The sequence below is a fragment of the Mesoplodon densirostris genome, chromosome 19, assembly GCF_025265405.1.
Source record: "Mesoplodon densirostris isolate mMesDen1 chromosome 19, mMesDen1 primary haplotype, whole genome shotgun sequence".
NCBI lineage: Eukaryota > Metazoa > Chordata > Mammalia > Artiodactyla > Ziphiidae > Mesoplodon > Mesoplodon densirostris.
This window is the reverse complement of record NC_082679.1, coordinates 13,646,109-13,664,067: the sequence shown is the minus strand read 5'-3', so window position 1 is coordinate 13,664,067 and position 17,959 is coordinate 13,646,109. Positions and strand designations below refer to the sequence as shown.

Here is a 17,959-nt window from a genome sequence, read left to right as displayed (position 1 = left end):
CAGCTGCTGCGAACACGTGTTGGTCGGGTACGTTTCGGAGGGGGATTTATTTAATGGTGGCCTCCGCGGGCCAGCAGCCGAGCGGAGAGGCGAGGGCTTTAGAGGGCTGCTCTTAGCAAAGCCCTTTCCGAGCGATCTGGGGCTTTCAAACGTGCGATTGTGTAACTCTGGACTTAAAGGGGCAGAAGCTGGCTGGGGCAGGCCGGGAAGGGGCACTAGGGCGCAGGACTCTCGGGACACGCCCCTCCGGGCAGGGCCTGGGGCGGAAATCCTTCCCGGGGCGCCTCAGCCGCGAGTGGGGACGGGACACCGGTCCCGACCTGGGTCCCTACCTGTCCCGGCGCTCACCTGGCGGCCTGCTCGGAGGCGGCGGCGGACTAGGATCCCCTTCCCCACCCTGCTCTGAGAGGCAGTCGGGGGGCTCCCCGGGAACGGCTCCGCCCAGGGAGCCCCGGGACCCGCGCTCTGGGCAGTCGGTCCTCTCCGGGGCGGACGGCTGTGAGATCCCGCGGGCGGGCGGCTGCGCGAAGCCGGAGCGAGGGAGGGGCGGGATCTGGGAGTCTGTAGGCGCCGGGAGGAGGGCCCAGCTGCCGCAAGGCTGGCGGGGAGGGGATCCAGCCCCCGCCCTCGTGCATCTCGGGGCCCGCTCCTCTGAGAGTCTACATTTTCTCCACGTGGTTACGTGCTGCCCAGGCGCCCCGCGATCTGAGACCCGGGTTCCCCGGAGCTTAGCGCAGGCACCTCCGGTGGGCGAGTCCCACCTGCCGAGGAGCCTCCCTCCGTGGGAATGATCCCAGCTGCCCCCACCCCCACAAATCCTGTCTTTCCTTACTTTTCCCGCCACCTGCCTACAACCGCCTCGCCATTCACAACATCTCTCCCACCATCTGTCAACTTCTAGTAAATGGCCGATCCGTGACTTCGACCCTGGGCTTGGTGTGAAACACTTGGATAGAAGCTTCTATCCACAGGGATTCTCTCGAATTTACATTGTGTCCCCAGGGTGGTAGTGTCTCAGAAGCCCAGCCTCGTTCTTAAGTTGAGCTTCTCTGCCACACATACTTCTCTGGGGCGACAACCTGGGCGCTCCTACATTAGAAACCTGCCCCCTCCCCTAAACTGCAGACAAGGATACAACCTGGGCGCTCCCATGTTAGAAACCTGCCCCCTCCCCTAAATTGCAGACAAGGTAATTAATCCGAGGTTCACAGTAAGGATGGGGCCAAGGCCCATTTCTCTCTTGACCTCTGCCCTTGGCCCTCCACAGCTTCTTCGGATTGCCCTATACTGCGCAAGGAACCTCAAGGACTGAACTTGGCCTCCCCAGAGCCAGTCTTCTGAGCTCCAGGCCTCCCACAGCCTAGGAAATCATCACCAGTGCCAGTTACCCCAGCGCTCACTCATTGTGGGCACTCTGAACACGTCTCTGTACTTAGTAGAGCATAGGTTCTTCTGTCTCCCGGCAGAGAGACTTCAGGGAGAGGCAGTGTGGCAGGTAAGAAAAGAGTTTACAGTATTAGGACACTTGTGAGACCTACAAGCCGGTGGGCAAGGGAGTGCCACACCTGGAGAACTTAGTGAGCTACAGTTTTATAATCAAAGGAAAAGTGGAGAGGGGGAGAAGACCACCTTATTCTTCATTCTTGAGTAGATGGTGAGCTTCCATCATCAGCTCCTCCTCCATGTCAGGTGGGGGAGTTTTCTTGTCCCTCCATGGTCAAGCCGGGATTGTCATGGCGCAATGGAAATGAGCAAAAAGGCGGTAACGTATGCTAAAAAAATGGTAAATAATCTCAGGGTTCAGTATAATGTCACCCTTTCCTTATATTTTTGTTTTCAGTGTGCCCAGAGGAGCATGTCCTAGGAATCATTAATCTACGGAGCTCACTGGGCAAGACATGGGTCTCATGCCACCATCGTTTTATTGTTTTGGGGCATGTCTCATGCTTCTGTTGCATAGTTTTGTTGCTAAGCGAGGCTGCTTGGTTTTGTAGTTAAGCAAACATGCTTTCCTGAGTGATCATTAACTTACAGGGGTCTCCCATACTTTTTTCTCTACTTAAAATCCCCTAGTGGGATTAACTAATCACCTACTTTGTCCCTTTACTCTGTCCCTATCAACTATGCTAAATGCTTTATATGCATTATTCCATGGACACCTCTCCTGAGAAACTGAGGCCCAGAGCTACGTAGGCTTTTCATGAGGTGCAAGTCACTGGCTTGGTGGTCACAGAGGAAAGGGTTTAAGCCTCGGTTCCCCAGGTCCCCTCCGCCGGAAGCCTCAGAAAGGCACCACAACGCCATCGTGAGGACGGCATGAGGTCCGTGCCTGCAGCGCACAGTAAATGTCAGCTCTCATTATTTGTACCATCTGCTTTTCAAAGCATTTTCTGAGGTGGGTTGTAAAATTGTTGTATTATTGGTAGCGTTTATAGTATCGATCCACACACAGTCCCTTATCTGAAAGGCCTAGGACTAGATGGTTTGGATTCTGGATTGTTTATTTTTTATTTTTCAAATTTAGAAGGCAGTAGAACGCATATACCATATATACAGCATTCTGCAGTATTCCCAGCAGGATCAGGGCAGCATTCCATGATCATGTGATATTTCTGCGTTAAATCGTGTGTAGAAAGAACTACTTAGTGGAATAGTTATGAATACCTGATGTCAGTTCAGTCAGGTCTTATTGCTTGAAGAGATTGGGACCTAATTTATGAAGAAAGTTTGTGGGTAAGAAACTATAACAATGTTTTTAAGTTGTTATTGATTGATTGATTGATTGATTGATTGAGCCTCACGGCACAGCTTGTGGAGTCTTAGTTCCCCGACCAGGGATGGAACCCAGGCCCAGTGCAGGGGAAGTGAAGAGTCTGAACCACTGGACCTCCAGGGAATTCCCTATTTAAAAAAAAAAAAAAACTTTATTTATTTATTTATTTATTTATTTAATTTTGGCTGCGTTGGGTCTTCGTTGCTGCACGCCGGCTTTCTCTAGTTGCGGTGAGCAGGGGCTACTCTTCGTTGCGGTGCGCGGGCTTCTCATTATGGTGGCTTCTCTTGCTGCAGAGCACGGGCTCTAGAGTGCAGGGTCAGTAGTTTCGGCACACGGGCTTAGCTGCTCTGCGGCATGTGGTATCTTCCCGGACCAGGGCTCAAACCCATGTCCCCTGCACTAGCAGGCGGATTCTCAACCACTGCGCCACCAGGGAAGTCCCCTAGTTTGTTTTTTTTTTTCTCTTTTTTTTTTAATTGATAGCATTAAGCACCTGCTGTGAACCAGATGCAGGCTACATAGATTATGTAGGTTTACAGGCACTAAACGATTTATTTCAACACATAATACTGGCTTATTACAGATAAATGAGAAAAAACTCAGGGTATTCCCAATAAAATAATTGGATTATCAAAGGATGTTAAAACCATTGGTAAAAGGTTGTTGGAGAACAGTCCAGAATTATTACCCAGCAGATGACTTATTCACTAGGGGAAAAAATGTACCTACCTAGTGAGGGGTGGTGGGTTTTGGCAGACACCCTCTTAATCAAGTGATCAAATAATACCCTCAGTAGTGGGACAGCATGACATCAAGGGTCTCTTGATGTGACACCACCATAGGAAGTATACAAAATTGCCTAAGCAGAATTCTTGTTAAAAAAACAAATTAAACCTACATTTAATAATGAGAAAGCAATCAGTATTGAACATGGGGGATGTACATAAGATAACTGGCCAGGACTTTTCAAAAAAGTCAGTATGAAAAACCAAAGGACTTCCCTGGTGGCGCAGTGGTTAAGAATCCGCCTGCCAATACAGGGGACACTGGTTCGAGCCCTGGTCCGGGAAGATCCTACATGCCACAGAACAACTAAGCCCGTGCACCACAGCTACTGAGCCTGTGCTCTAGAGCCCATGAGCCACAACTACTGAGCCCACACGCCACAACTACTGAACCTGCATGCTACAACTGCTGAAGCCTGAGTGCCTAGAGCCTGTGCTCTGCAACAAGAGAAGCCACTGCAGTGAGATGCCCACACACCGCAACAAAGTGTAGCCCCCGCTCAACGCAACTAGAGAAAGCCCAGTTCGTGCACCATGATTGGGTCTTTTTTTATTTTATTTTTTTTTTATTTATTTTTATTTTTTTATTTTATTTTTTTTGTGGTACGCGGGCCTCTCACTGTCGCGGCCTCCCCCGTTGCGGAGCACAGGCTCCGGAAGCGCAGGCTCCGGAAGCGCAGGCTCCGGAAGCGCAGGCTCAGCGGCCACGGCTCACGGGCCCAGCCGCTCCGCGGCACGCGGGATCCTCCCAGACCGGGGCACGAACCCGTTTCCCCTGCATCGGCAGGCGGACTCTCAACCACTGCGCCACCAGGGAAGCCCGGGGTCTTTTTTTAAATAAATAAATAAATTTATTTATTTATTTATTTATTTATGGCTGTGTTGGGTCTTTGTTGCTGCTCACAGACTTTCTCTAGTTGCAGCAAGCGGGGGCTACTCTTTGTTGCGGTGCGCGGGCTTCTCATTGCAGTGGCTTCTCTTGATGCAGAGCACGGGCTCTAGGTGTGCAGGCTTCAGCAGTTGTGGCTCGCGGGCTCTAGAGCGCCGGCTCAGTAGTTGTGGCACATGGGCTTAGTTGATCCGTGGCATGTGGGATCTTCCCCGGGCCAGGGGTCGAACCCATGTTCCCTGAATTGGCAGGCGGATTCTTAACCACTGCGCCACCAGGGAAGTCCCCTTGATTGGGTCTTGAATTGGTGATTTCCTTTGGGTTCTGTCTTGCTCGGGGCTGGTTTTCTTTTCCTGTCTGATGATCTAGCTTGTTCCCTGCCATTCTCAACTGAGGAGCAAGGCTGGTGTCTGGTAGGTGATGGGACTGTGCTTCCTGTTATAAATGTTGGACTGTTTTCCCGCCAGGTCTCAGGGTGAATGGGAGCTTTGTGTCTGGGTGTGGGGCTTGCTGCTGGGCTGGCCTCACATGTGGATGGTGAGAGACCAGAAGCCCCACTTCCGGCTGCCCCTCCCCTCCTCCACAAGTGCCAAAATAGGACTGACTTTTTCCAGAAGCTGACACCTAGCCCGGTCACCACCTCAGGTTGGCAGAGAGCTGGATCTCTTTAGGGAAGCGCCCTTCGGTTCTTGTTTTCCTGCCCATGAATGTTGTGTGGCCCGTGCCCTGGGGAAGAGGGGAGGAGAGGGTGCAGGAAGCGTGGAAAAACTATCATCTGAGCCTGCCTTGGCCATTTTTTCTCACTCCTGCGTACCTCCTACAACCTGGGTCATGCTGGGCTCCCTCTTCCCTGCAGTCCTGTCCTGAATGCGATGACCTCTTCACTCTGTTTCATATCCCCAAGCCTCTACCAGGTTTGTCTACCAGAAAAGTGTGGGAATCTCTTACATGTGGGTGGTCTCTGTAGTAGGCTGAATAAAGACCCCCTGAACATATCCATGCCCTAATCCTCGGGACCTGTGAATATTGCCGAATGTGGCACAAAATATTTTACAGACTTCTAACCTCCAGAACTGTAAAAGAATAACTTTTGTTGTGTTAAGCCATTGAATTTATGGTCATTCGTTACAGCAGCAACAGGAAATGAATCCAGTCTCCTCCCCCATCCCTTTGCACTGTCAGCTGATTTCCTTTTTTATTCCATTACTTTATAGAAATGGGAGTGTATCATAACCTCTAAGGTGCTAAGACGGGGGGCTCTGGGTCAGACTTTATCTCCTGGTGACACCGCTGATTACTGAGTGACCCGACGCAGGTCGCTTTGTCGTTTCACTGTGTTGTCATTTTCCTTGTGGCGTGAAGGTCAAACTGTATGACGCAGAAGTCGCCTCCAGCTTCTATAGGGCCTACAGATCTGTTTTTGTTTTTTGGGGGTTTTTTTGTGGTACGCGGGCCTCTCACTGTTGTGGCCTCTCCCGTTGTGGAGCACAGACTCCGGATGCGCAGGCTCAGCGGCCATGGCTCACGGGCCCAGCCGCTCCACGGCACGCGGGATCTTCCTGGACCAGGGCACGAACCCGTGTCTCCTGAATCGGCAGGCGGACTCTCAACCACTACGCCACCAGGGAAGCCCTACAGATCTGTTTTGTTTAGCTTTCAGTGTTTTAAAGTTTCTCATTGTATTTATTTTGAATTGGATAATATATTTACATGGTATAAAAATTTTTAAGTATAAAAAAGGTTTCTAGGGCTAATCTCTCTTTTACCACTGCCCTCAGCTACTCCAGTTTTCCCCTCAATTCAGACATGTTCTTGCAGAGATTTTCTATACATGTACAAGGAATTATGCAGACACACACTCTCTTCAAATAAACAATAACATACCATATACTCCCTGTTTGACACTTTGCTTTTACCGTATAATATATATTTTTAAAATTCTTTTCCTTTATGGTTTATTACAGGATATTGAATATAGTTCTCTATGCTCTACAGTAGGACCTTGTTGCTTATCCATTCTATATATAATCGTTTGCATCTGCTAATCCCAAACTCCCAATCCATCCTTCCCCCACCTCCCCTCATTTAATATACTTTGATGATCTTTCCATATCATTACCTAGAGAGCTTCCTTATTTATTTACTTTTATGTATGGGGGTACCCCATGTTTTACTCTCATCCTTTACTGATGGAAATATAGGGTATTTCTAACATTTTGTTGTTACCAACAGTGCTGCCATATACAGTGTGTGTCATCATAGTATGTGTATATTTCTAAAAGTGGAACTGCTGGGTCACAAGATAGTGCATGGTTGTAATTTTAAAAAGGAACAATGACACGTGTTGCTGAGGGTGCAGGTAAATCGGAACCCTCATACACTGCTGCTGGTGAAAACATAAAATGGTGTAGCTGCTTTGGACAACAATCTGACAGTTCCTCAAAAAGTTGAACTTAGAATTCCCATAAAGCCCGCAATTCCACTCCTAGGTATATACTGTAGAGAAAGAAAAACTGATCTCCACACAAAAACTTGTACACAAGTGTTCACAGCAGGATTATTCATAATAGCCAAAAGATGGAAACAACCCAAGTGTCCATTAATTAATGAATAGATAAGCATAATGTGATATTTCCATGCAACAGAATTATTGAAATGGGATTACTGAGCCAGAAAAAGAAATGAAGTATGGATACATGTTACCACAGGGATGAACCTTGAAATCCTGTTGATAAGTTAAAGGAGCCAGACACAGAAGGCCACATGCTGTACTGATTCCGTTTACATGGAAATGACCAGAATAGGCACATTTACAGAGGCAGAAAGTAGACTAGTGGTTGCCAAGGGCTGGGGAAATTGCAGAGAACGGGGAGATGGTAATGTTCTGGAATTAGATAGCGGTGATGATTGCACAAGATTGTAAATATACTAGAAACCACAGACTCGAACACTTTAAAGTGATTAATTGTTTTGTTATGTGAATTCTACCTCAATAAAAAAGTGATACTTGGGTTTCCCTGGTGGCGCAGTGGTTGAGAGTCCGCCTGCCGAGGCAGGGGACACGGGTTCGTGCCCCGGTCCGGGAAGATCCCACATGCCGCGGAGCGGCTGGGCCCGTGAGCCATGGCCGCTGAGCCTGCGCGTCGGAGCCTGTGCTCCACAAGGGGAGAGGCCACAACAGTGAGAGGCCCGCGTACCGCAAAAAAACAAACAAACAAACAAACAAACAAAAAAGTGATACTTATGAAAAAATATGTGCAGCATAAAATTTTCTTAGCTACTGCAGAATTACCCATTACTCACCAGTAATGTATGCAAGCAGCCATTTTTCCATGCTGCTGGATTTGCTGACAACCATGGGGCTTGCGTGTAAACAGGAATACTAACTAATCTTTGTTCTTTGATAAAATCGTTAAGCAGTTCTTCTTCTATATCAGAATTCCCTAACCAATTAAACTCTCCTTCCAAAGGCAATCACTTAAACCCTTCACAAGTCTAATATCAGATCTTTGCAAATGTTGTAAATACCTTAACGAATACATGAGGCAATTGTGTGATATTATAATGATTATAAAACTAATTACTTGTACTGACACATGTCACAAATGTGCCGACACCATGGGTTTGAATTTGTTTCTTTACGATGGCTGTTCCAATGTGTATTCTTCTTTCCTGTTGGAAGTATGAGTTTATTTGCCAATGTAAAGAGTCAGAGTTATCGCCTCAGAGCTTCTGAGGTTTTGGGTGGAGGTGGAGCCAGTTTCGGGATGGCCGATGATTCAGGACCAGTGAGGAGATGGGGGAGCACCCACCACAGCAGCCCACTGATGTGGTCTTTCCTCAAGACTGTCCACGGTATTGTCTCTGAACAAGCAGATAGGCTGGCACTCTTTGTTCTGAGCAGGATCTGTTTCTTTCTCTTCCTTTTTTAAATATTTATTTGGCTGCGTCAGGTCTTGGTTGCAGCACGCAGGCTCTTCACTGTGGCGTGTGGGCTTAGTTGCCCCGCAGCATGTGGGATTCTAGTTCCCCAACCAGGGATTGAACCCGAGTCCCCTGCATTGGAAGGTGGACTCTTAACCACTGGACCACCAGGAAAGTCCCTGAGCAGGACCTGTTTCTATACAGTCAAATCCAAAGCCTTTCATCAGTGTGGCTTAATAAAACCCCAACTTACATACTTTTAATATATATATATATATATATTTATTTATGTTTGGCTGCGTTGGGTCTTCCTTGCTGCGCGCGGGCTTTCTCTAGTTGCAGCAAGTGGGGGCTACTCCTCGTTGCAGTGCACGGGCTTCTCATTGCGTTGGCTTCTCTTGTTGCGGAGCACGGGCTCTAGGCACGTGGGCTTCAGTAGTTGTGGAACACGGGCTCAGTAGTTGTGGCTCGCGGGCTCTAGAGTTCAGGCAGTAGTTGTGGCGCACGGGCTTAGTTGCTCTGCGGCATGTGGGATCTTCCCGGACCAGGGCTCGAACCCGTGTCCCCTGCATTGGCAGGTAGATTCTTAACCACTGTGCCACCAGGGAAGTCCTTAACTGTTTAATTTTCTTTGGACACTCAACAGAAGCTTCTAAAAAGCAAAACCTTCCCGAGTACTTAACTCTTACAATAAATTACAAGAGTATCAAGATCTTTTAAATATTCTAGTACCATTTACTCTGTTTGAAAAATTCCCTTTCACATTTCAGTGACAAATTACAAGACTAAAATAATGTATTACTCAATTACACACTTCAAGTTGGAAGACTTACCTTTACAGGACACATTCGTCACATTTTCTCCTATGCCAAATTCTCTTAAACATTTCAAATATATTAAATACCAAATATCCCAGATGATTCTTAAACATAACACAAAACTATTAATTCTGTGGGTTCACCTGACTTTCTCTCTTTTAATGCCCAGTTAGTTGTAAGAAGGCTTACAACTAACTGGGCATTAAAAGACACTCATAAGGAAAAATTTACTAGTGAGGTGAGGTTGATTCTTGGCCAGGAATTTGGGACTGGAACAGGAGCTCTGACTTGCTGGTTATGAAAAAACCCACGGGGCCCTTTTTAAATAGCTACCAAAACAAAGCGGCTTCACAGGCTACCAAGTTCTTGTCCCCTGGGTTGCATCCCAGGTCGGGGTGTACCATTACCTGACATGTATACAATTTCACAGCCAGTGAAATCAGAGGAAGTCTGCGGCACTAGCCGGGTTGTTCACATCTGGATTGGCATCAGCTGATCTGTTGACTGCCCAGCTCTATTCTGCATTCTTTCCTAAGTCTCACTGTTGGGCCTGGCCATAACCCCTGGAGATAGTTAAATGATGTCCAGTGTGTGAATGGCATCATGTAGCATCCCTTTGCCTGGCTCTGCTCCTGGCCAAGCTGAAGTCAGGGCTGTGATCCAGAGATGAACAGGGATGTCTTAGAAGGTCCCACAGGGATTGGAGATCAGAGATTTGGAGATTGTCCCTGGGATGGATCAACGCCCACTATTATGTCAATGGAATGGCAGTGTGGCGAGGGTACAACCAGCCTGGAATTAACCACCTTGGGTGTGGGGGAAGCAGCTGAGCTCAAATTGTTTTTGTTTTTGTTTTGGCGGTGCCATGTGGCTTAGGGGATCTTAGTACCCTGACCAGGGATTGAACCCGGGCCACTGCAGTGAAAACGCTGAGTCCTAACCACTGGACCGCCAGGGAATTCCCTAGGTTCAAATTCTTAAAAACCCCAGAGGCCCCATGGCCTGGAGGAGGGGATGCAAGGGGCCGACGTGGAGGAAGATCAGAGGTCGGGCTCTTTGGGGGGTGCTGGAGGGGGACAGTGGAAGGATGGTAGGATGCTGGCCAAGTGAATTCACAGCCCAGCCAAGAGGGGGTGAGGAGGCAAATCAGTCAGCCTGGACATGAGCACCTACTGCATGCAGCACCTACTATGTGCGGGGCGCCTTCCTGGGTCCTGCTGTCTCCAAACTAGATGAATCATAACTGAGGTGAGAGGTAATCCTGCCCGGGACCAGAGCCAGGTGGTGGCAGAGATGGGGCCGATTTTGCATGTATTTTGAAGGGCTCCAGAGCACGTGGGCTTAGTTGCCCCATGGCATGTGGGATCTTAGTTCCCAGACCAGGGCTCAAACCCGTGTCCCCTGCATTGGTAGGTGGATTCTTAACCACTGGACCACCAGGGAAGTCCCGGATTGAAATTTTTTATGATTGTTTAAATATTAAAATAAGGATGCTGCTAAGTGTTCTACGAACCCCAGGACAGCCCCTTATGGCCAAGGATTATCCAGGCCAAAATGGCAGTAGTGCTAAGGTTAAGAAACCCTGCCCTAGAGACACTTGTGCCCATGACCTCAGAGGCATGTACGAGAACGTTCATTGCAGCAGTGGGTAATAATAGTCACCAAACTGGAGACAACACGCATGTCCATCAAGAGTGGAACAGACGCACATACTGTAGTTTATTCACATAATGAACAAAATTAACAGGCGATAGCTATTTCATCAAAATGGGTGAATCTCACTTCGATGCTGAATGAAAGAAGCAGGTCACAGAATACATGCTGTATAATTCAGAAGCAAAGATATATATATATATATATATGAAATACATAGATACAAAACACTAAACACACACACACACACACACACACACACACACACACCAAGAGATTATTACCAAAAATCGAGATGTTGATGATCTCTGAGTAAGCTGGAAGGGGAAAGATGGGGCAGGACCCACAAGGGGCTTCTAAGGCACTGGCAATGTTCTATTCCAGAACTTAGTTGGTGGACACATAAATATTTATTTTATTTTTGTTTAAAAATAAACACACATGGGACTTCCCTGGTGGCACAGTGGTTAAGGATCCGCCTGCCAATGCAGGGGACACGGGTTCGAGCCCTGGTCCAGGACGATCCCACATGACGCGGAGCAACTTAAGCCCATGCGCCACAACTACTGAGCCTGCGCTCTAGAGCCCTCGAGCCACAACTACGGAAGCCCGTGCACCTAGAGCCAGTGCTCTGCAACAAGAGAAGCCACCCTAATGAGAAGCACGTGCACAGCAACGAAGAGTAGCCCCTGCTCGCCACAACTAGAGAAAGCCTGTGTGCAGCAACGAAGACCCAACACAGCCAAAAATAAATAAATAAATAAATAAATAATAAACACATATAACATCCACATTTTTGACACGTAGGGTTTCCTAGGAAACAGACTTTGAGGTAGAGATTTGCAGCCCAAACAGCTGGTTTCTGGGAAGAGCTCTCTGGGGCAACATTTATAAGGAAGAGAGGAGGCGGGAAAGGCACAGGGAGAAGTTGATGTGGTTGCAGCAGGGCCTCAGTCCATCCTACAGGGAAACTGGAGTGGGATGGCCTTCTGGGTTGTCCCTAATTGAGTCATGGAGCCAGGCTTTTTTTTTTTTTTTTTTTTTTTTTGGCTGCACAGGATCTTCGTTGTGGCATGTTTAGTTGTGGCATGTGAGATCTAGTTCCCTGACCAAGGATCGAACCTGGGTCCCCTGCACTGAGAGCGTGGAATCTTACCCACTGGGCCACCAGGGAAGTCCCTGGAGCCAGGCTTTTGTCCCCTCATTGACCAGACATGGAATATGGGCTGCCCCTAGGAAAGGGACATAAGCTTAAGCGAGATGGTTCTCTTCAGCTGAGGGCGTTGCCCAGACAGACGCTCAGCTCTAAGCCATCAGCTGCCAACACCCCTGATAGCTGGTGGAAAGAATTCCTCCATCCTGAAGAGGGGATTCGGGTGGCATATCATAGCAACCAGTCCACTTTCCTACCTATGACAATTTCACATCAAAAAAAATTTTTTTAATCTACTAATGTGACACACCATATTATCAAATTAAGGGAGATGAAACATTAGATGGAGTTCAACACTCATTTATAACAAAACCTTTGTGACCAAGTAGAGATAAAAGGGAAGCATCAGCGTGATATAAGGACCCCACTGGAAACCTTAAAAATATCCAAGTTAATTAGAAAACTTCCCTGTAAAAAACAAAAATGAAATTTCAGCCAGTCTGCTGGATTAAAGATCAACATACAAAAATATCATTAAGACTCCTCTAATAATAGCAATGACCAATTAGAAAATATAATTCTTAAAAAAAGTTTCCATTCTCTTTTTTTTTTTGCGGTACGCAGGCCTCTCACTGTTGTGGCCTCTCCCGTTGCAGAGCACAGGCTCGGGACGCGCAGGCTCAGCGGCCATGGCTCACAGGCCCAGCTGCTCCGTTGCATGTGGGATCTTCCCGGACTGGGGCACGAACCCGTGTCCCGTACATCGGCAGGCGGACTCTCAACCACTGCGCCACCAGGGAAGCCCAAGCCCTTCCGTTATTTAATCAATGTGACCTTCATTATTCCAATGGTTTTATTGTAGTTATATAGAAGAATGTCCGTATTTGTAGAAAATACACGTGAAAGGATTTTGCAGTGATGTTGATGGTGCATCAAGTTGGAAATGTACTAAATGTTTCAGGGGGGAAAAGCTCTATATGTATAACTACAATGTATCCTGTAAATGCCTGTCTCATATTCCTCATATCCAAATTCCTCCAGTTGACCTAAAAATATCCTCCAGAGCTAAATTGTCTGAACCAGTATCTACTCCAGGACCACACACTACATGTGGTCATGATTCTTAGGTCTGTTTCAACCTGTCACACTCCCCTTTTGATGATACTGGCAAAACACTGTCCTCAGTGGGTGTGTCCCATGTTTATACTGCAGGTGGGTGGGGCAGTTCAGGGTAGTTACATCAAAGGCAGCAGCAGGCTTCACCTGCATTACATCAGGAGACTGGAACTCCTTAGGGATCCTGCAGCAGTGAGGCTAGCCACGACCCCTGGACTGGGGTGGGGACAGCCGGATCCTGCTATTGCATGGCTCTCTCTCACCTTCATCGTGACTAGAAGGTCACAAATGTGGTGTCACTGTGACACTGTACCCACATCCACCACCTGCCTAATGCTCTTAACCCTAATTGATAATCTCTGACTCCATGATTTCCTTATTAGGGCTTGGGAAACAGGGTGCTAACACTTCCATGCTCTCAGATGGAAAACACCTTCTATAGGTGTTTTCTGTGCAATTTTCCCTCCTCAACTGGGAGAAATCCTTACTGTGAACCAAGTAGTCACCAATGCAGAAACATTGTATTTCTATTAAAAAGACATGAGATTGGCAAATATTGGCAAAATAATACCTTTATTACCTATGATTGGCAGATATATTTCTGACTTATTCTTTCCATGTTTGAAAAGAATTTCAAAATAACAAAATAAGTTTATACACCATAAAATTCAGGGTAAGGCTGGACTCAGGGGACCACTTGATTTTTCACAGGGTGGGCAGAACCCTCTGTCTACATACATTTTTTTGAGGTAGTTTGACTTTCAGCTCTGAGTCCTGATCCCAGTCTTGCAATGCCATGGGGTTAAGTTCACCACCCGTGGGGGCTGGAATTTTCTCAGCCATAGGAATGAACTTCTAGGAGACAAGGGTAGAGGGCTCTGGAGCTGAAACAGAGGGCCTGGTGTGGGTGGAGGGTGAGAAGCCCTCTCACGATCCAGTGTTTCCCTGTGCTTATCACTGCATATGCACTCAGTAAAACAGGGGCTGCCTTAGAGCAGCAGCAGCCAGTAAATCTGATGGGGGAACGAACTTCTTATAGTAGCTTCCAGAATCTGAAGACAGGGCTCAGTAGGAACTTTGACCGGATCCAGGAGATCCCAGGATGCCAGGGAGCTACAAGCCTTTGATTACTGAGATGGCCCAGCCAATGGGCCCAGCTCCTGGGAGGCACGGTCAGGTAGTTTTCAAGGACAGCCCTCGACTAGGACCGACAGACCTGCACGATGACACTGGAATTCGTCACAGAGACTCCATACTGCTCATTTCTGAACTCCAAGTCCCAGATGCAGCATTCAAAAGACACAAAGCGAACGCCCTTCTTGAGGTTGGAGAACACATGGCTGACCTGCAGGAAGGAAAAGAGCTAAGCCTCATTGTGACATACGCTTCCTCTCAAAAGCTGAGTTGGGGTCCTCAGGCAGGTGGTATTTTCCATAGATGGCTGTGACAATGTCTCCACAGGTACTTCTAGAATCATGCCACTCCTTATCCAAGGATAGAGTCTAATTCCTGTTCCCTTGAATCTGGGCAGGTTTTCTTGTAACCAAGAGTGTGGTGGAAATGACACTGAGTGACTTTTGCTAAGTGACTTCCAAGGCTGGGTCAGAAAGGCAATGCAGCTTCTGCTGGTTTCTCCAGAAGCCTCATGGTGGAGGCTGGAGCCACCAAGAAGCAGCTGACTGCCCTAAAGCTGCCATGCTGTGAGGAAGCCCAAACTAGACCAAGCAGAGAGATCCCATGGCCAAGCTCTGAGACTAAACCAAGAGATGCTTGGCCAGCCACCAGCAGCTGTACACACACTCACATCCTGCCCTGCCCTTCGGCCCCAGCCAGTGTCTGAAGGCAACTACGTGAGAGAATGGAGCCAGAAGCACCCAGCAGAGCCCTACTCAAAGAAACCACGAGAGGTGATAAAATGAGTGCTGATGCTATTAAGCCACTATATTTGAGGGCAATTTTTTATGCAGCCATAGATTATCATAAGCCCCACTGTCCTTTCCCACACCCCAGAAACTCACCCGAGGAGAGACGCTGTTTATCCACTTCCAGATGGGAAAAGGCAAAGGAGAGAAATGATCCAGGATGGCCTGGTTGGCATCTAGAAGTTGGACAGTTAGCTGATATATACAGTCAGTTCCTTGTTGGTCGTTCCGCCTGTGGGAGAAGGGAGACCTTGAAGGCTGGACTTGCCATCCTATCCCTTTGGGGGTCTGCCTGCTTCACCGGAATGGCCTTCCCATGTATGCAAGTACAAAACAGTTGTGTGATCCCCGGGACTGGCACCATTAATGTCACTTAGGAGTTTGGCCCCTCTGCATACCCAATGAATCCATCTGCACTAAACTCTCTCCCCAGCTGGTCTGCATGCACATTCATTTCAGAAGTAATGACCTAAAGCCATGCTCTTCAGGGTACCTCCTCCCATATTATTTCTCACTCTATATTTCACTGGTGGCAAAAGATGTCATTTCCACTGTGTACAACGGTGATGTTTTAAGATACAATTTTCTTATTAGCCATTTACAAGGATCCAGAGGAATCTAGATAAATTGGTGATGGGATATCCAGCAATATTCAAAGACACAACATGCAATGTCCTTCAATGGTAAATGGATAGATTATGGTATACTCATGTAATGGAATATTATAAAGCCATGAAAGTAAACTAACTGCGGCTACATACAATTATGGATGAATTTACAAATGTGTTATTGATTGAAAGAAGCGAGATACAAACTATATACTGTTTGACTCAATATGTATTAAGTACCAAAATGGACAAGACTTATCTATGGTAAAAGAATTCAGGATGGTGCTACCCTTGGGTTGAAAGTGATGGGGAATGGTGCATGAGGGATGCTGAGGGTGGGGTTTGCTGGCAACATTCTGTTCTTGATTTAGTGAATGTATTCACTTCGTAATAATTCACTGAGTTGCACAACCAAAACATGTGCATGTTTTTTTTCTTTTTTCTTTTTTTTTTTTTTTTGCAGTACGCAGGCCTCTAACTGTTGTGGCCTCTCCCGTTGCGGAGCACAGGCTCCAGACATGCAGGCTCAGCGGCCATGGCTCACGGGCCCAGCCGCTCCGCAGCATGTGGGACCTTCGTGGACCGGGGCACGAACCCGTGTCCCCTGCATTCGGCAGGCGGACTCTCAACCACTGCGCCACCAGGGAAGCCCAACTTTTGTTTTTAATTTAATCCTTTATCAAACGATTGTAGCATGGCTGTGTGGCTTTGAGCAATGGTGTACCAGTTGATTGTAATAATCAGTGACTCCCCAGTTTTGTCATACATCACCCAAAATATCTATAACTCCCAATGTCTGGGTCACACTCTATACCAATTAAATAGAGTGTCTAGGCTGAGAGAGCCAGGCATCAACGTCTGTGAGAAGTTTAGAGCCAACTACGAAGTTAAAGGGCACAATGTCAACTAAGCCCGTGCGCCACAACTACTGAAGCCAGTGCGCCTAGACCCTGTGCTCCGCAACAAGAGAAGCCACAGCAATGAGAAGCCAGCGAACCACAACGAAGAGTAACCCCTGCTCTCCACAACTAGAGAAAAACCCACGTGCAGCAATGAAGACCCAACGCAGCCATAAACAAACAAACAAACAAATAAATAAATAATGTACTGTTTTTATCATCACACTCACCAGTCAGAGACACAGATCTCAATCTTTCCACTGTCCAGAAGTTCCGGCCAGAAGCCCTCCTTCTCCAGGTCCAACACTTGCTTCTTGTGATATCCCCTAGGAAAGAGGGAGAAAGGTCAATGAGGACCAGGCAAGTACTCAACAACCGCCCTTGGGGAAGAGGGACATTCACCTGTGGGCAGACAGGAAGCTGGTCAGCACAGAGGCACTAGGTATGACCTCCAAGTTTTCCTCCTCCGCCGCCCAGCCGTCTTCACTGCTCAGCACCGTCCATTTCAGGAAACCTTCTGTTAAATGAAAACGTTTTTCCCCAAGTTCTTTGCCATCCCACCCGCCCAGGGATAAATCCTCTGGGGTTTCCCGTGGGGACCTGCACCTCCCGCTCCTCCCTTGGGATCCAGTTCCACCCCACCCACGGAGTCCAAGCGGCCCCCGCATCCGGCCCCTCCCACCTGCTTCCTTGAAGAGGACCCCTTTCCTGGCCTCCCCACCTTCGCCCTTGGGGTTCCGGAGGAGGTTGCGTCCTATGGGTCGGAGCTCGCAGAAGCGGCCCAGGACGCAGGGCCTGGGGTCGTCGGCGGGGGGCAGGCAGGTGCGGAGGACGGGTGACAGGGCGGCGTGGTCTCGGGCCAGGATGCTCAGCCACAGGGCCTGGCAGTCCACCAGGTCGCGCCAGCGCCTGCACACCCGGCGGCAGCGCCCGAGCAGCACGTGAGGGGGCACGTGGCTCAGCACCAACTCGAGCAGCTCCGTGGGCAGCTGGCCCAGACCCAGCGGCTCCTCGGGTTCAGGCTCCAGCGCGGAAACACCGACTAGCCCGTTCCTGGAAGCCGAGGCACCCATGGTCTCCTCACCAGGCTCGGCTGCCACTGTGGGAGAGCCAGTGTCAAAACGTCAGGGACCTGCAGCCATGACAGCCCCGCCCCTGCCAGCCACACCCAAGACTGTCACCCCCCAAAGCCCGTCAGCTGCCTCCCCATCCTCACCACCCCCAGCCCCATCCTCAAGTCCCCAGACTCCCAACCCCTCCTTGCCGGCGGACCACTGCAGCCCCCTGCAGCCAACCCCCTCTGTGGCCTCACTGACTCCTTGGGGTCCTACCCTGCATCTCGGCCAGTGCTCCTGGAAGGCTGGCCTTCGCCTTGTTTCATGTGCCCCCACCTCTAAGTCTGCACTTTTTATAGGC

At 48.5% G+C, this 17,959-nt stretch overlaps 2 protein-coding genes across 9 annotated transcripts in view; both read right to left on the bottom strand.

Annotated features, from left to right (window-relative positions):
- LOC132480981 (F-box only protein 17) overlaps positions 1-519 on the bottom strand; it is a 29,433-nt gene extending 28,914 nt beyond the window's left edge. For 7 of the 8 annotated variants that reach the window (XM_060085624.1, XM_060085628.1, XM_060085631.1 and 4 more), the window contains exon 1: positions 349-519. The gene's annotated coding sequence lies outside the window, so the exon portion shown is untranslated. Of the gene's footprint in view, positions 1-332 lie in introns of all 8 variants that reach the window. The other variant, XM_060085625.1, reaches the window with a different exon arrangement.
- Positions 329-17,616, bottom strand: LOC132479586 (F-box only protein 27-like). Its single transcript, XM_060083127.1, has 6 exons — positions 17,186-17,616; positions 16,774-16,869; positions 15,133-15,268; positions 14,331-14,459; positions 683-705; positions 329-587 (listed from the first exon to the last, which is right to left on the bottom strand). Exons 1-6 carry the CDS (start codon positions 17,614-17,616, stop codon positions 329-331), a joined length of 1,074 nt encoding a protein of 357 aa, XP_059939110.1.
- Between the last annotated feature and the right edge of the window lie 343 nt (positions 17,617-17,959).